This window comes from Suncus etruscus, chromosome X, assembly GCF_024139225.1.
Source record: "Suncus etruscus isolate mSunEtr1 chromosome X, mSunEtr1.pri.cur, whole genome shotgun sequence".
NCBI lineage: Eukaryota > Metazoa > Chordata > Mammalia > Eulipotyphla > Soricidae > Suncus > Suncus etruscus.
Genome location: NC_064868.1, coordinates 47,509,774 through 47,526,539, shown reverse-complemented (window position 1 = coordinate 47,526,539; position 16,766 = coordinate 47,509,774). Strand labels below are relative to the sequence as shown.

The 16,766-nt window shown below is 37.9% G+C and overlaps 1 protein-coding gene across 1 annotated transcript in view; it reads left to right on the top strand.

Moving 5' to 3' along the window:
• The first annotated feature begins 1,384 nt into the window (after window positions 1–1,384).
• EFHC2 (EF-hand domain containing 2) overlaps window positions 1,385–16,766 on the top strand; it is a 208,358-nt gene continuing 192,976 nt past the window's right edge. Inside the window, exons 1-2 of the mRNA XM_049766899.1 lie at window positions 1,385–1,390; window positions 2,244–2,435. Coding sequence (XP_049622856.1) covers window positions 1,385–1,390; window positions 2,244–2,435 — 198 coding nt within the window. The remainder of the gene's footprint in view (window positions 1,391–2,243; window positions 2,436–16,766) is intronic.

Genomic DNA, 16,766 nt, shown 5'->3' with positions numbered 1-16,766 from the left:
TGTCCTGGATTGGCCACCCTGCTTGCTTTATTTTCACCCCATTTTATTTTTTTCTTTTCTTCAAACAGAATCACATAACTTGAACGATCTTGTTTCATCTCTCAAATTGAGGGGTAAATAATGGAGGGAACCAAGACCAAAGAGTTGTATGATCACTAAGTAGTAATAAAAAATGATCAGATTTAAACAACAAATACAAAGCCAACGACAACAGAATCGATACCCAATCTGCAACAAGCTAGACACAAACGGAACCACTTATACTAGCAGCCCAGTGGGTAACGGAGGGGGATATGGGATGATACTGGGAACGGGTGTGGAGGGAAGACAACTTTGGTGTTGGGAATTCCCGATTCAATGTCGACATGTACCTAAAATATTACTATGAAAGATATGTAACTCACTGTGGTCAAAATAAAAATTATAAAAAAGTTAAAAAATAAATAAATAAAAAATTTTAAAAAGTATTTTTTTGTTTTTGTTTTTGGGTTACATCCATAGTGCTCAATCTTGACTCCTGGTTCTGCACACTCAGGATTCATTCTTAGCATGATCTGGGAACACAGTGGGGTTTCAGGGATAAAAGTTATTTCAGCGAAATGCAAAACAAGTGTTGTACCTCCTGTACTATCCCTCTGGCCCAGAATTCCATTTTATAAGAGAGCATGCTGAGGTATCTTTCTGTTATTGATGGGATATTTGTATGGTTTTCTGGTTTTCACTCTTACAAACACTGTTGTTTAAAATAAAAATATCTCACATTTGGCTTCATGTACATGGGGATGAAACACATTAATTGGACATGATAAGCCCAGAAGTCATATCTGCTTTTTACTTTACTAGCCATGTGTCTCTTCAGAAGGCTTTATTTGGGGAGGTTGTTTCTGAAACCACACACAGCTTTGCTCAGGACTCACTCTTTTTTTTTTTTGGGGGGGGGGTCACACCCGGCAGTGCTCAGGGGTTACTCCTGGCTCCATGCTCAGAAATTGCTCCTGGCAGGCACGGGGGACCATATGGGACACTGGGATTCGAACCGATAATCTCCTGCATGAAAGGCAAACACCTTACCTCCATGCTATCTCTCCAGCCCCAGGACTCACTCTTGGCTTTGTGCTCAGAGGTCACTCCTGGAAGGCCTGGGAACTCTACGGGATACCAGGAATTTAATCCTGGTTGGCCAAGTTCAAGACATGCCCCTGTTATATTACTATTTGGGTCCATAGGAAGCTCTTTCTGCTTTACATTCTTACCAGCAGTGTATGTCAGTCTATATTGGCCTGCATTTTTGCCAACCTGAGGTAACATCTATGATTTTCTCTCTCTGCCAAGAATTTCAGAAAATATTTAAAGGAGAGGAATAAGGAAGAGGGTGGGGAAGGTTATGCAAGTACAGGAGAATGCCAGTTCTGGGGAAAATTTTATTAGATTAATTTTAATGGAAAAATGTTTATTCTAGTTGTTTTGGTGAAAATATTTAGTTTTATGCAGGAAACTGCTATATTTTTACTTAAATTAGAAGAGGGTTTTTTTCTGTTTGCATTCTTGGCAAATAGAATAGCCCAATTAGCAAGCTAATGTTCTAAATGCTCACTTAAAGTGATAGTTATTTTTAAATATCTGAAGTAGCACAGAACATTGGGCTATTATATTTTCTCCTTAAGTGCTTTTTTTTTTTTTTGGTCTTTGGCTCACACCGAGCAGTGCTCAGGGGTACTCCTGGCTCTATGCTCAGAAATCGCCCCTGGCAGGCACAGGGGACCATATGGATGCTGGGATTCTAACCACCGTCCTTCTGCATGAAAGGCAAATGCCTTACCTCCATGCAGTCTCTCCGGCCCTCCTTAATTGCTTTTTAAAGTTTTGAGTCTGTTAATATTTGTTTAGTAATGGGGCTGGAGCAGTGGCTCAAGCAGTAAGGCACTTGCCTTGCACTTACTAACCTAGGATGACTGCCATTCGATCCCCTGGCATCTCATATGAACCCCCCAAGCCAGGAGCGATTTCTGAGAGAATAGCCAGGAGTAACCCTTGAGTGTCACTGGGTGTGGCCCCAAAACCAAAAAAATTTGTTTAGTAAACATGAGACCACACTTTATAGATAAAGATTAAGTATAATTATTTGCTGCTCAAATACTCATTTTGAAATGTGAAAAACAAACAAGACATGGGCTTACCTTTATAACAGACAGGAAAAATCCTAAATAGTAATTTGACCATTTTATTTTGTATTGTGTTCACAGGAGCCTACAAAGAATAAATTTCACAAATCTCAACATTGGGGCTTTTGCAACAATGTTAGGATGTTGGTGGATGAAGATAAACCTGGAATAGGTGGAGAGTTGCTTCCTGGACAAAAAGGGAAGCCTAAATACAGTGCATTTCCTAGAGGAACAGGATATTATGCACCATCCTGGGTAGCTTTTGATAAACAGGTAAGTCACATGATATTTGGAGAAATGTAATCTTAAAATATTGCATGTTCTAGGTTAAGTAGATTAAATAGAGTCATCCATGTAAATTTTAAGTCCATTTCTTTGGAGAAGGCGCACTCAAGAACAAAAGTACCTTAATTCAAGAGTTATTATTTGCATCTGTTTTTGACTAAATACATTAGTTGCAGGAGGCATATGTTTCTTTTTTATTCTGTTTTGGGGTCACACATGACTATGCTCTGGACTTCTGGCTCTGTGGTTGGGGATCATTCCTAGTAGACTCAAGACACCATATTTGTTGCCAGAGAATGAACTTGGGTTTGCAGTGTTCAATACAAGTGCCCTACCCTTTGTACTCTCTCTCCAGCCCCTGATATTAATCATTTATTTAAATGTTTTCAACCTTTCACTCATCGCCCCTGTATAGGATACTTTGGCCTAGTGTGGTAGACCCCCAGTTTTGCTTAGTCAGTTGGCATTGACTAAGTTTGTTTGATTTTGAATGTGGTATTGGGCTCCTTTTATTCTTTTCTTTGAGGACTAAAAGGGTGATAGAGCAAGAATAGTAGAATGAAGGAAGAGGTGCTATTAATGGACAGGCCTCTGAATGTTATATGTGTGTATAAATAACATTCATGTTCCGGAGTATTAAAAAGTTAACAACACATTTGAATATTTTCAAAAGGAAGTAAGATTAAAGGAAAAGTACCAAAGATTGACAGTTATTTCCCAGGCATCAGTAATATGCCTATGCTGTGTTTATCAGACAACCTCATACTCTGTTCTCCAAACAGAATGTTATTAGATTATTTAGGTCAGGGGTCTCAAACCCGAGGCCCTCCGTACAACATTTTGTGGCCCTCCCTAGAGGAATCTCTTTTGTTTTGTTTTGTTTTAGTTGTTTGGGTCACACCCCCCAATGTTCAAGGCTTACTACTGACTTTGCACTCAAGGATCACTCCGACTTTGCCTCCTGTGGCCCCCAGGTAAATTGAGTTTGAGACCCTTGCTTTATGTTGTATAATTAAGACATAATCTGGGACCAGGTATACGAAAAGAATTCAAATCACAGTGTGCTCATTCTTCAAGGTGGTTTGTAGCATCCTTAACATGAGTTGTCTAGTAATACTTTGATTCCAAGAAATTGTTTTCAAAATGTGCAGAAGCGACACATCAATTAGAGCACCAATTTTTTTAAACCCAGTTCTGACACTTATGAAGATCTAACAGACTGCAGGGAAGCTTTTTTCCCAAGGGAAGTCTGAACATGGGCCAGTATTTCTTTTTTTGATTATTTTCAGTAGCAGACTGAGTGCTGGATCCAGAGTTCAGAAAAAAAAAATTTGGGTTGGTTTACTTACTTGTGTGGATCAAGATGTTTTCCTGTTTATATCAAAATTATAAGTTTTTTTGCACATCTTTATTCTGAAATAAAAGGTGCTCTTGAAAATTTTTGTGTAAAGGGGCTGGTGCTATAGCACAGTGGTAGGGCATTTGCCTTGCATACAGCCAAACCAGGTTCTATCCCTGGAATTTTATATAGTTCTCTGAGCCTGTGAGGAGCAATTTCTGAGCACAAAGCTAGAAAAGTGGGTATGGCTCTCAAACCAAACCAAACCAAACCAAAAAACAAAAAAAATTCTCCTTTCAAGGAAGACTTCTTTTGATCGTATTGGCAAAATTTTAAGAAATTTACTATTCAATAAATAATGTTGTAGGCCACAATACATTAAACTCTTCACTTGCATTTAAAGCTGAATATTTATTTTATCTTTTTCAGTATTTAATTTGTGAATTTCAAGCCTATTTTATAGCATTTAATTACTTATAAAATTATGTAGACTATTTCATGAAATTGGTACAATGTTAGCTTCAAACTACTTGATTAAATGAAGGGCTTGCGCAGTTCAGGACTGACTAAATGCATCATAGTTCTTTTATTTATTTTATTGGTCAACTTTAAATTAAATATTCATTGAGCTTAAGTGAGACACTAAACTATGAAATATTTATATGCTGTGATGAGATTGTGAACTGCATACTGGATCCCAGTTAATACCCAAAATTATAAAACACTTTCCACATTTGTGATTCAGCTAAACAAGTCAATGCCTACTAATCATATTTTTGAAAAATGACACATTTTTATCTCATTGCTGGTTTTCCAATAGATTTTAATCTTAACACATTTAGGGTTGAAATAAAGATTGTTATTTAGAAAGTATATACACATTAATGTTTGTAGTTCGTACTTTTTGAAAAGATTTTTTAAAATTAATAACTGAGATAGAGTTAAAGTTGTTGATAGTTGAGTTTCACTCATATCATATTTTAATATCTACCCTTTCTTCAGTGTTTATTTCCTGCCACCAATTTCCCATTTTCTTCTAGTCCCTCTCCTTCCCTTGTCTACTTTTTAAAATTCTTTTCCCTTGTCTACTTTTTTTTTTAAATTTATTTAAACACCTTAATTACATACATGATTGTGTTTGGGTTTCAGTCATGTAAAGAACACCACCCATCACCAGTGCAACATTCCCATCACCAATGTCCCAAGTCTCCCTTCGCCCCACCCGACCCCCGCCTGTACTCTAGACAGGCTCTCCATTTTCCTCATACATTCTCATTATTAGGACAGTTCAAAATGTAGTTATTTCCCTAACTAAACTCATCACTCTTTGTGGTGAGCTTCCTGAGGTGAGCTGGAACTTCCAGCTCTTTTCTCTTTTGTGTCTGAAAATTATTATTACAAGGGTGTCTTTCATTTTTCTTAAAACCCATAGATGAGTGAGACCATTCTGCGTTTTTCTCTCTCTCTCTGACTTATTTCACTCAGCATAATAGATTCCGTGTACATCCATGTATAGGAAAATTTCATGACTTCATCTCTCCTGACCGCTGCATAATATTCCATTGTGTATATGTACCACAGTTTCTTTAGCCAGTCGTCTGTTGAAGGGCATCTTGGTTGTTTCCAGAGTCTTGCTATGGTAAATAGTGCTGCAATGAATATAGGTGTAAGGAAGGGGTTTTTGTATTGTATTTTTGTGTTCCTAGGGTATATTCCTAGGAGTGGTATAGCTGGATCGTATGGGAGCTCAATTTCCAGTTTTTGGAGGAATCTCCATATCGCTTTCCATAAAGGTTGAACTAGACGGCATTCCCACCAGCAGTGGATAAGAGTTCCTTTCTCTCCACATCCCCGCCAACACTGTTTATTCTCATTCTTTGTGATGTGTGCCATTCTCTGGGGTGTGTCCCTTGTCTACTTTTATAGAAATTTTTATTTCTCTCTCTCCTTCTCCCTCCCTCCTTCCCGCCCTCCCTCCCTCCCTCTCTTTGTGTGTCTCTATTATCTTACTTTTTATCTTTTAGTGTTTTAGGTACTCTTGGTGCCTGCTAAAATTTACAGTAGGAGTGGAACTCCCAGCACTCAGCCATGATAATTGTTTTGGCAAACAGCTCACTTCATAACCTATGGGGCTATGCTTTTGGTTTATGAGAGTTATGCCACATAGAAAAATATGGGAGTTTACACTGGCCACTTCCCCCTCAAGAGGGGGAAGCTGTTGGCTGATTGATTTGTCAAGTGTAAAAATCTGTTTGTCTTCAAGGCTAGATAATTCTGTGCTATGATTTAGGTTCATTATGTGTGGTATATTAGGCCAAAGTAGAACTTTATGAGATAATACTTCCTTGACTCTTCCCCTTCCCTTTACTATTCCCCTTCTGATCGTAACAGGTTTCTGCTCAGACTGTGCCCTTAATAATTCATTTGTCCCTAAATCCCTTTTCAGACTCTGTTTCTATGGAATCCATTTATTCATAAATCCTAAAAGGAACCATCAACATGCTTTGCTCAGGCAAACTAGTAACAAAGAGGTTATTTGCAGTCTCTGAAAAGATTAATCATTTACTTATGCTGCATAGCCTTATTACAGATATTTCCATCTGTTACTTTTCTTTTTATTCACTATCCTTGATTTTTAAGGACTGGACTCTAGTTTTATACAGTCTGGATATGTGCCCACTTAAAGATACTTACCTCACAGGCTCAAATTTGGCAACTGATAAGATAGATTAATGGAATTCCTTTTCCTTCTCATTTTAAATTAGAATGTATTTTCAGGATGTGTAGCAGCCATTTTGTGAACACTGTAGTACCAAAGGAGACCTAGGGCCAGACTAATGTAATATAACCACCATTTCAGGCTCAATCTATATCTCTCTGGATATGGAGATTCATGAAGAAACATCAACCCGTATTTCAGAAGTTCTCAATCCAGGGAAGATTTAGGATATAAGTGGAGATGTTTGGGGTTACTAGGCTGAGAACAAACAGGGCTGGAACAGGGTGAGGCAAGTGAGATATTGACTGTTACTATAAAATGTAAGGGGGTAAAATCAAGTTAAATAATATTTTGTGACTCTGAGGACTTCAAGTGAAACTTCTTCTCCTGCCTGTGCCTGTCTGCCTGTGTTTCTGAATCCCTGAAGGTCTCCTCAGAGGCCTAGGGAGCGCACCCCCAAAAAACTGCATTTTGAAGCTCCCCAGTAAGTACATTCTAGCTGTGGGGGTCGCTGTCCAACAAGCTGAATTCTCTGGCCTGTGGAGGCTCCACCCTGCTGTGCCTTTGCTCACTCTGAGGACTTCAAGGGAAACTTCTCCTGCCTGTGCCTGTCTGCCTGTGTTTCTGAATCCCTGAAGGTCTCCTCAGAGGCCTAGGGAGCATACCCCCAAAAAACTGTCAACTAGAGGCAGCACTCTTTCTAACCAATGAACCCCACCACAACACACAGGAAAAACTACACCACAAGTGTGACAATGAGGAAACCTCGCAGGCAAAGACCATACATAGAAAATGAAGACGAAAGCTCGGATGACCTAATAAATTCCAACCACCTGAATCCAGATAGGAAAGGAAGAAGTCAAGCTCTCATTGTTTGCAGACAACATGAGACTCTACTTAGAAAACCCCAAAGACTCTACCAAAAAGCTTCTAGAAACAATAGACTCACATAGCAAGGTGGCATGCTACAAAACTAACACACAGAAATCAATGGCCTTTTTATACACCAATAATGATAAGGAAGAGAAGTAAGTCAAAAAGGCAATCCCATTCACAATAGTGCCACACAAACTCATATATCTTCGAGTCAACTTGACCAAAGATGTGAAGGACCTATACTAAGAAAACTATAAAGCCCTGCTCCAAGAAATAAGAGAGGACACACGGAAATGGAAATACATACCCTGCTCATGGATTGGCAGGATTAACATCATTAACATGCAATAGTCCCCAAAGCATTATACAGATTTAATGCGATCCCCTTACTAATACCCATGACATTCTTCAAAGAAGTGGATCAAACACTTATGAAGTTCATCTGGAACAATAAACACCCTCGACTAGCTAAAGCACTCCTACGGAAAAGGAAAATGGGAGGCATTACTTTCCCCAACTTTAAACTGTACTACAAAGCAATAGTTATCAAAACAGCATGATATTGGAATAATGACAGACACTCAGATCAGTGGAATAGGCTTGAGTTCTCAGACATGTTCCCCAGACATACAATTACCTAATTTTTGACAAAGGAGCAAGAAATCCTAAATGGAGCAAAGAAAGCCTCTTCAACAAATGGTGCTGGCAGAACTGGTTAGCCACTTGTAAAAAAGCAAACATGGACCCCCAAGTTAACATCAAGTACAAAAGTCAAATCCAAATAGATTAAAGACCTTGATATCAGACCTGATACCATAAGGTATATAGAACACCACATCGGTAAAACACTCCACGACATTGAGACTAAAGGCATCTTCAAGGAGGAAACTGCACTTTCCAAAGACATGAAAGAAGATATCAACAGATGGGAATACATTCAACTGAGAAGCTTCTGCACCTGAAAAGAAATAGTGCCCAGGATACAAGAGTCACCCACCAAGTGGGAGAAACTATTCACCCAACACCTATCAGATAAGGGGCTAAAATCCAAAATATACAGGGTACTGACAGAACTTTACAAGAGGAAAACATGTAATCCCATCAAAAAATGGGGAGAAGAAATGAACAGACACTTTGATAAAAAAGATATACAAATGGCCAAAATGCACATGAAAAATTGCTCCTCATCACTAATCATCAGGGAGATGAAATCAAAACAACAATGAGCTACCACCTCACACCACAGATATTGGCGCACATCACAAAGAATGAGAACAATCAGTGCTGGTGGGGATGTGGAGGGAAAGGAACTCATCCACTGCTGGTGGGAATGCTGTCTAGTCCAACCTCAATGGAAAGCAATATGGAGATTCCTCCAAAATCTGGAAATTGAGCTCCCATTCGATCCAGCTATTCCACTCCTAGCAATATACCCTAAGAACACAAGAATACAATACAAAAACCCCTTCCTCACGCCTATATTTATTGCAGCACTATTCATAATAGCCAGGCTCTGGAAACAACCAAGATGCCCTTTAACAGATGAATGGCTAAAGAGACTGTGGTAGATATACACAATGGAATATTATGCAGCCGCCAGGAGAGATGAAGTCATGAAATTTTCCTATACATGGATGTACATAGAATCTATTGTGCTGAGTGAAATAAGTCAGAGGGAGAGAGATAGACACAGAATAGTCTCACTCATCTATGGGTTTTAAGAAAAATAAAAGCCATTTTTGCAACAATCTTGAGACAATGAGAGGAGGGCTGGAACTTCCAGCTCACTTCATGAAGCTCACCACAAAGATTGGTGAGTGCAGTTATAGAAATAACTACACAGAGAACTACCATAATCATATGAGTGAATGAGGGAGCTGGAAAGTCTGGAGTACAGGTGGGTGTGGGTGAGGGTGGAGGGAGATTTGGGACATTGGTCGTGGAAATGTTGCACTGGTGATGGGGGTGTTCTTTTCATGACCGAAACCTAATCACAATCATATATGTAGTCAAGATGTTTAAATAAAGAAAAATAAAATAAAAAATAATATTTTGAGTAAACAATCTTAAAGATACAAATTAATACAAAAATTCACAATATGTTTCCCCCCCAAAAAAATCCAGTTTAAATACAAACAAGATCAGTTACTATGTCATGCTGAGCCACATTGGAGTTTAAGGTAACAGGAAAAGGCAGTAACACTGTCCCATCTTTGTGTTATATTTTATTTTCATTTTGGTATTTTATTCATCACAGACTTTTTGCATTAGGCCTGGTTTATTCATTCCTCAAAAGTTTTTTTCGTTATATATATTTAAATACTTCACTTTACCAGTTGGTTCCAGTCATCACTCAGAATCTCTACAAGAGCTGAACCTGGGGGATTATTCTCAGTTTTAAAAGGAGAAATCAGGGGCTGGAGAGATAGCATGGAGGTAAGACGTTTGCCTTTCATGCAGGAGGTCATCGGTTCAAATCCCAGCGTCCCATATGGTCCCCCGTGCCTGCCAGGAGCAATTTCTGAGCCTGGAGCCAGGAATAACCCCTGAGCACTGCCGGGTGTGACCCAAAAACCACAAAAAAAAAAAAGGAGAAATCATTGGTAGGACGTGGCACAGAGTAGGTTTCTGAATCTGAATGCTGGAAGGACTGGTTCTGGTCACAGTTTTTCCACTAACTATTAATCACATTGTCTGTGTGTCTCAGTTTTCAGTTATTGACTATTTGATCTCTAATATTCTTTGATGTATAAACAGCATAATCTAAGGACAAATTCATGTATGCTATGAACAGATTCAGCTTGTTCATCCTGAACCTGAGCCCAGATCCCAGATTTCCTGACCTGTAAGTCTAGTTACTCTAGGCACTTGCTGCTTCAGTATTAATTGTTATGTGGTACTTAGTAATTTTAATATGCTGAATATGCTTTGTCATTAGCTGCCTTTATATAAAGTCAATAGAATGATTTTTTATTTGAGTTTCATGTGGATGTTAAGACTACAATTATGTGCTCATTTCGTTTTTGAATGGCTTCTTGTTAGCTTAATTTGTTTGCAATTTTCCTTATGATACCATTAAGTGGCAGCATAGAGGTTGATATTAAGGGGTATGTATGCATTTAAATGTTTTATTATCTATTATAAGTATAAAAGTTATAATCAAGACTAATGACCACAGAATTAGAGTTTTAATGCATTTATATTCTTTGACATTGGATTTGTAGTGAGCTGATTATTTTGTAGTATTCTGTTAACTTCTACACTTTGAATAATATAAAACTAAATTGTTTTTGGCCAAACCTAGTGGTGCTTAGGGGCTACTTCTGGCTCTATGCTCAGAAATTACTCTTGAGAGACTCTGGGGACCATAAGGAACGTCAGAGTTTCTCCTATTTTGTGGATGGCCTTTGTGTCCTAGTCACTATTTCCGTTGAGATGCAGAAACTTCTCAGTTTAATGTAGTCCCATTTGTTTAATCTTTGCTTCCACCTGTTTGGAGAATGGTGTTTCCTCCTTGAAGATGCCTTTAGTTTCAATGTCATGGAGTGTTTAACCTACATGTTCTTCTAGATAGCTTATGGTTCTGGGTCTGATATCAAAATATTAATTCATTTTTATTTGACCTTTTTTATGGTGTTAGGTGGAGGTCTGAGTATATTTCCATGTGACTAACCATTTGTCTCATTTGTCGAAGAGGCTTTCTTTGCTCCATTTTGCATTTCTTGCCCCTTTATTAAAGATTAATTCCATTACCATGCTGTCTTAAAGAGTATTGCTTTGTAGTAGAATTTAGTGAAGGAAAGTGATGCCTCCCATCTTTTTGCTAAGAGATGCTTTATCTATTCCTGGTTGTTTATTGTTCCAAATGAATTTGAGGCATGTTTGATCCACTTCTTTGAAAAATTTAATGGATATCCTTAGAGAAATTGCATTAAATCTGTACAGTGCTTTGGGGAGTATTGACCTTTTTTATTTTTTGGTTTTTGGACCACAACCCAGTGACGCTCAGGGGTTACTCCTGGCTATGTGCTCAGAAATCGCTCTTGGCTTGGAGGACCATATGGGACAACAGGGCATTGAACTGTAGTCCGTCCTGAGTCAGCTGCATGCAAGACAAATGCCTTACTGCTGCACCATCTCTCCAGCCCCATATTATTGACATTTTAATAATCTTTATCCCCCCAGTTCATAAACAGGTATGTGTCTCCATTTCCATGTGTCCTCTTATTTTTTTGAAGCAGTGCTTTGATGTATCTTATGTTTAAGGCCTCCACCTCTTACTGTGAATGGAATTTTTTAATGTCTACTTCTTCCATTATTTGTGTATAATAAATCAATTAATTTTTCCACATTAATTTTGTAGCCTGCCACGTTGCTATATGAATCTATTGTTTCTAGAAGATTTTGTAGAGTCTTTAGGGTTTTCTAGATATAGTATCATGTCATCTGCAAACACAGAGGTTGACTTCTTCCTTTCCTATCTGAATACCCTTGATACATTTTTCTTCCCTAATTTCTATGGCATGTACTTCCAGTATTATGTTGAGTAGGAGTAGAGTTAGGGGCCAGGCTTGTCTTTACCAAAGTTTAGAGGAAAGGCTTTTATTAATAAGTTTGTCTCCATTGAGTATAATATTTGCTATGCCCTCTGGTAAGTGGTCTTGACTATACTGAAAAAAGTTTCTTCCATGTTTTATTATGAGTTTTATCAGAATGAGTGTTGGACCATATCGAATTCTTTCTCTATATCTATTAATATGATCATATATTCTATTTTGTTGATATAGTATATTGCATTGATTGATTTGCATATGTCAAACCATCCTTGCATCTTTGGAATGATTCCTGCTCGGTTATATTATATGACTTTCTTGATGAGGTATAGGATCCTATTTGCCAGGATTTTGTTGAGGATCTTTGTATCTGTGTACATCAGGGATATTGGTTTGTAGTTTCCTTTTTGTAGCATTTTTGTCTGCTTTTGATATCAGGGAGGTGTTAGTTTTGTAATAACTATTTGAGAGTGTTTCTGTTTCTTCAATTTCCTGGAAGAGCCTGAAAAGGATTAGTAGTTAGTCCACTTGAAAGGTATGAAAGAACTTATTAGTGAATCCATTTGGGCCTACGCTTTTGTTTCTGAGAAGACTTTTGATTCCCTTTTTAAATTCCTCATTAGTTATGGGTCTGTTTAGATATGCTAGATCATCTTAGTTCAACTGTAGAAGATTATAAGAGTCCAAGAATTTATCCATTTATTCTTGAATTGACTTTTATACAAGGATTTAACTTTTATAGATCCAGTTTTAATTTCTTACATACGATTGTCCAATTGTCCAGACATCATTTGTTGAAGAGGCTGTCTTTACTATATTTCATGTTCTTGGTTCCTTTTTCAAAGAGTAAGTGTCTTTATACTTGTTTGATACTTCCAATTCCTAGTATTCTTTTTTTTTTTTTATGGCCTCATAGTATTGTTAAATTGACTGCATTTTAGCCCATCTACCATTCGTAAACTTTACCACTATTCTCTCAATTTAAGTTCTTTTTTTTTTATCAGAGGAGATATTACAGTACATTCATATAGTAAGCAGTAAGACTCTAACTCTTAGCATATATTTTATATGTATGTAAAGAATGATATATCTATTATAGAGTATTAGTATATATAATACAAAATAATGGCATATCTATGGTAATTTATAAGTAATATGACAAATTTTTTTCAACACCACCCATCACCAGTGCAATATTCCCATCACCAATGTCCCAAGTCTCCCTCCTCCCCACCCGACCCCCACCTGTACTCTAAACAGGTTCTCAATTTCCCTCATACATTCTCATTATTAGGACAGTTCAAAATGTAGTTATTTATCCAACTAAACTCATCACTCTTTGTGATGAGCTTCCTGAGGTGAGCTGGAACTTCCAGCTCTTTTCTCTTTTGTGTCTGAAAGTTATTATTGCAAGAATGTCTTTCATTTTTCTTAAAACCCATAAATGTGTGAGACCATTCTGCGTTTTTCTCTCTCTCTCTGACTTATTTCACTCAGCATAATAGATTCCGTGTACATCCATGTATAGGAAAATTTCATGACTTCATCTCTCCTGACAGCTGCATAATATTCCATTGTGTATATGTACCACAGTTTCTTTAGCCATTCGTCTGTTGAAGGGCATCTTGGTTGTTTCCAGAGTCTTGCTATGGTAAATAGAGCTGCAATGAATATAGGTGTAATGAAGGGGTTTTTGTATTGTATTTTTGTGTTCCTAGAGTATATTCCTAGGAGTGGTATAGCTGGATCGTATGGGAGCCCGATTTCCAGTTTTTGGAGGAATCTCCATATCGCTTTCCATAAAGGTTGAACTAGACGGCATTCCCACCAGCAGTGGATAAGAGTTCCTTTCTCCCCACATCCCCGCCAACACTGTTTATTCTCATTCTTTGTGATGTGTGCCATTCTCTGGGGTGTGAGGTGGTATCTCATCATTGTTTTGATTTGCATCTCCCTGATGATTAGTGATGTGGAGCACTTTTTCATGTGTCTTTTGGCCATCTGTATTTCTTCTTTGTCAAAGTGTCTGTTCATTTCTTCTCCCCATTTTTTGATGGGATTAGATGTTTTTTTCTTGTAAAGTTCTGTCAGTGCCTTATATATTTTGGAGATTAGCCCCTTATCTGATGGGTATTGGGTGAATAGTTTCTCCCACTCAGTGGGTGGCTCTTGTATCTTGGGCACTATTTCCTTTGAGGTGCAGAAGCTTCTCAGCTTAATATATTCCCATCTGTTAATTTCTGCTTTCACTTGCTTGGAGAGTGCAGTTTCTTCCTTGAAGATGCCTTTAGCCTCAATGTCCTGGAGTGTTTTACCTACGTATTGTTCTATATATCTTATGGTTTTGGGGCTGATATCGAGGTCTTTAATCCATTTGGATTTTACCTTCGTACATGATGTTAGCTGGGGGTCTAAGTTTAATTTTTTGCAAGTGGCTACCCAGTTTTGCCAACACCACTTGTTGAAGAGGCTTTCTTTGTTCCATTTAGGATTTTTTGCTCCTTTATCAAAAATTAGATGATTGTATGTCTGGGGAATATTCTCTGAGTATTCAAGCTTATTCCACTGATCTGAGGGCCTGTCTTTATTCCAATACCATGCTGTTTTGATAACTATTGCTTTGTAGTAAAGTTTAAAGTTGGGGAAAGTAATTCCTCCCATATTCTTTTTCCCAATGATTGCTTTAGCTATTCGAGGGTGTTTATTGTTCCAAATAAATTTCAAAAGTGCCTGGTCCACTTCTTTGAAGAATGTCATGGGTATCTTTAGGGGGATCGCATTAAATCTGTACAGTGCTTTGGGGAGTATTGCCATTTTAATGATGTTAATCCTGCCAATCCATGAGCAGGGTATATGCTTCCATTTCCGCGTGTCCTCTCTTATTTCTTGGAGCAGAGTTTTATAGTTTTCCTTGTATAGGTCCTTCACATTTTTAGTCAAGTTGATTCCAAGATATTTGAGTTTGTGTGACACTATAGTGAATGGAGTTGTTTTCTTAATGTCCATTTCTTCCTTATTAGTATTGGTGTATAGGAAGGCCATTGATTTTTGTGTGTTAATTTTGTAGCCTGCCACCTTGCTATATGAGTCTATTGTTTCTAGAAGCTTTTTGATAGAGTCTTTGGGGTTTTCTAAGTAGAGTATCATGTCATCTGCAAACAGTGAGAGCTTGACTTCTTCCTTTCCTATCTGGATTCCCTTGATATCCTTTTCTTGCCTAATCGCTATAGCGAGTACTTCCAGTGCTATGTTGAATAGGAGTGGTGAGAGAGGACAGCCTTGTCTTGTGCCAGAATTTAGAGGAAAGGCTTTCAGTTTTTCTCCATTGAGGACAATATTTGCCTCTGGCTTGTGGTAGATGGCCTTAACTATATTGAGAAAGGTTCCCTCCATTCCCATCTTGCTGAGAGTTTTGATCAAGAATGGGTGTTGGACCTTGTCAAATGCTTTCTCTGCGTCGATTGATATGATCATGTGATTTTTATTTTTCTTGTTGTTGATGTTATGTATTATGTTGATAGATTTACGCATGTTAAACCAGCCTTGCATTCCTGGAATGAAACCTACTTGATCGTAGTGGATGATCTTCTTAATGAGGCATTGAATCCTATTTGCCAGGATTTTGTTGAAGATCTTTGCATCTGCATTCATCAGCGATATTGGTCTGTAATTTTCTTTTTTCGTAGCATCTCTGTCTGGTTTAGGTATCAAGGTAATGTTGGCTTCATAAAAGCTATTTGGAAGTTTTCCTGTTTTTTCAATTTCATGAAAGAGTCTTGCCAGGATTGGTAGTAGTTCCTCTTGAAAGGTTTGAAAGAATTCATTAGTAAATCCATCTGGGCCTGGGCTTTTGTTTTTGGGCAGACATTTGATTACTTTCTTAATTTCCTCAATAGTAATGGGTGTGTTTAGATATGCTACATCCTCTTCATTCAATCGTGGAAGATTATAAGATTCCAAAAATTTATCCATTTCTTCCAGGTTTTCATTTTTAGTGGCATAGAGTTTCTCAAAGTAGTTTCTGATTACCCTTTGAATCTCTACCATATCAGTAGTGATCTCTCCTTTTTCATTCCTAATACGAGTTATCAAGTTTCTCTCTCTTTCTTTCTTTGTTAGTTTTGCCAGTGGTCTATCAATCTTGTTTATTTTTTCAAAGAACCAACTTCTGCTTTCGTTGATCTTTTGGATGGTTTTTCTGGTTTCCACTTCATTGATTTCTGCTCTCAGCTTTGTTATTTCCTTCTGCCTCCCTATTTTTGGATCCTTTTGTTGAGCACTTTCTAATTCTATGAGCTGCGTCATTAAGCTATTCAGGTATGCCCCTTCTTCTTTCCTGATGTGTGCTTGCAAAGCTATAAATTTTCCTCTCAGTACTGCTTTTGCTGTGTCCCATAGGTTCTGATAAATTGTTTCTCCATTGTCATTTGTTTTCAGGAAGGTTTTGATTTCCTCTTTGATTTCATCTCGGACCCACTGATTATTCAGTATGAGGCTATTTAACTTCCAGGTGTTAAAATTTTTCTTCTGTGTCCCTTTGTAGTTTATATATAATTTCAGGGCTTTGTGGTCAGCAAAGGCAGCCTGCAAAATTTCTATCCTCTTGATATTATGGAGATATGTTTTGTGTGCTAACATGTAGTCTATCCTAGAGAATGTCCCATGTACATTAGAGAAAAATGTGTATCCAGGCCTCTGGGGGTGGAGAGTCCTGTATATATCTACTAGGCCTCTTACTTCCATTTCTCTCCTCAGGTCTAGTATATTCTTGTTGGGTTTCAGTCTGGTTGACCTGTCTAGTGTTGACAATGCCGTGTTGAGGTCTCCCACAA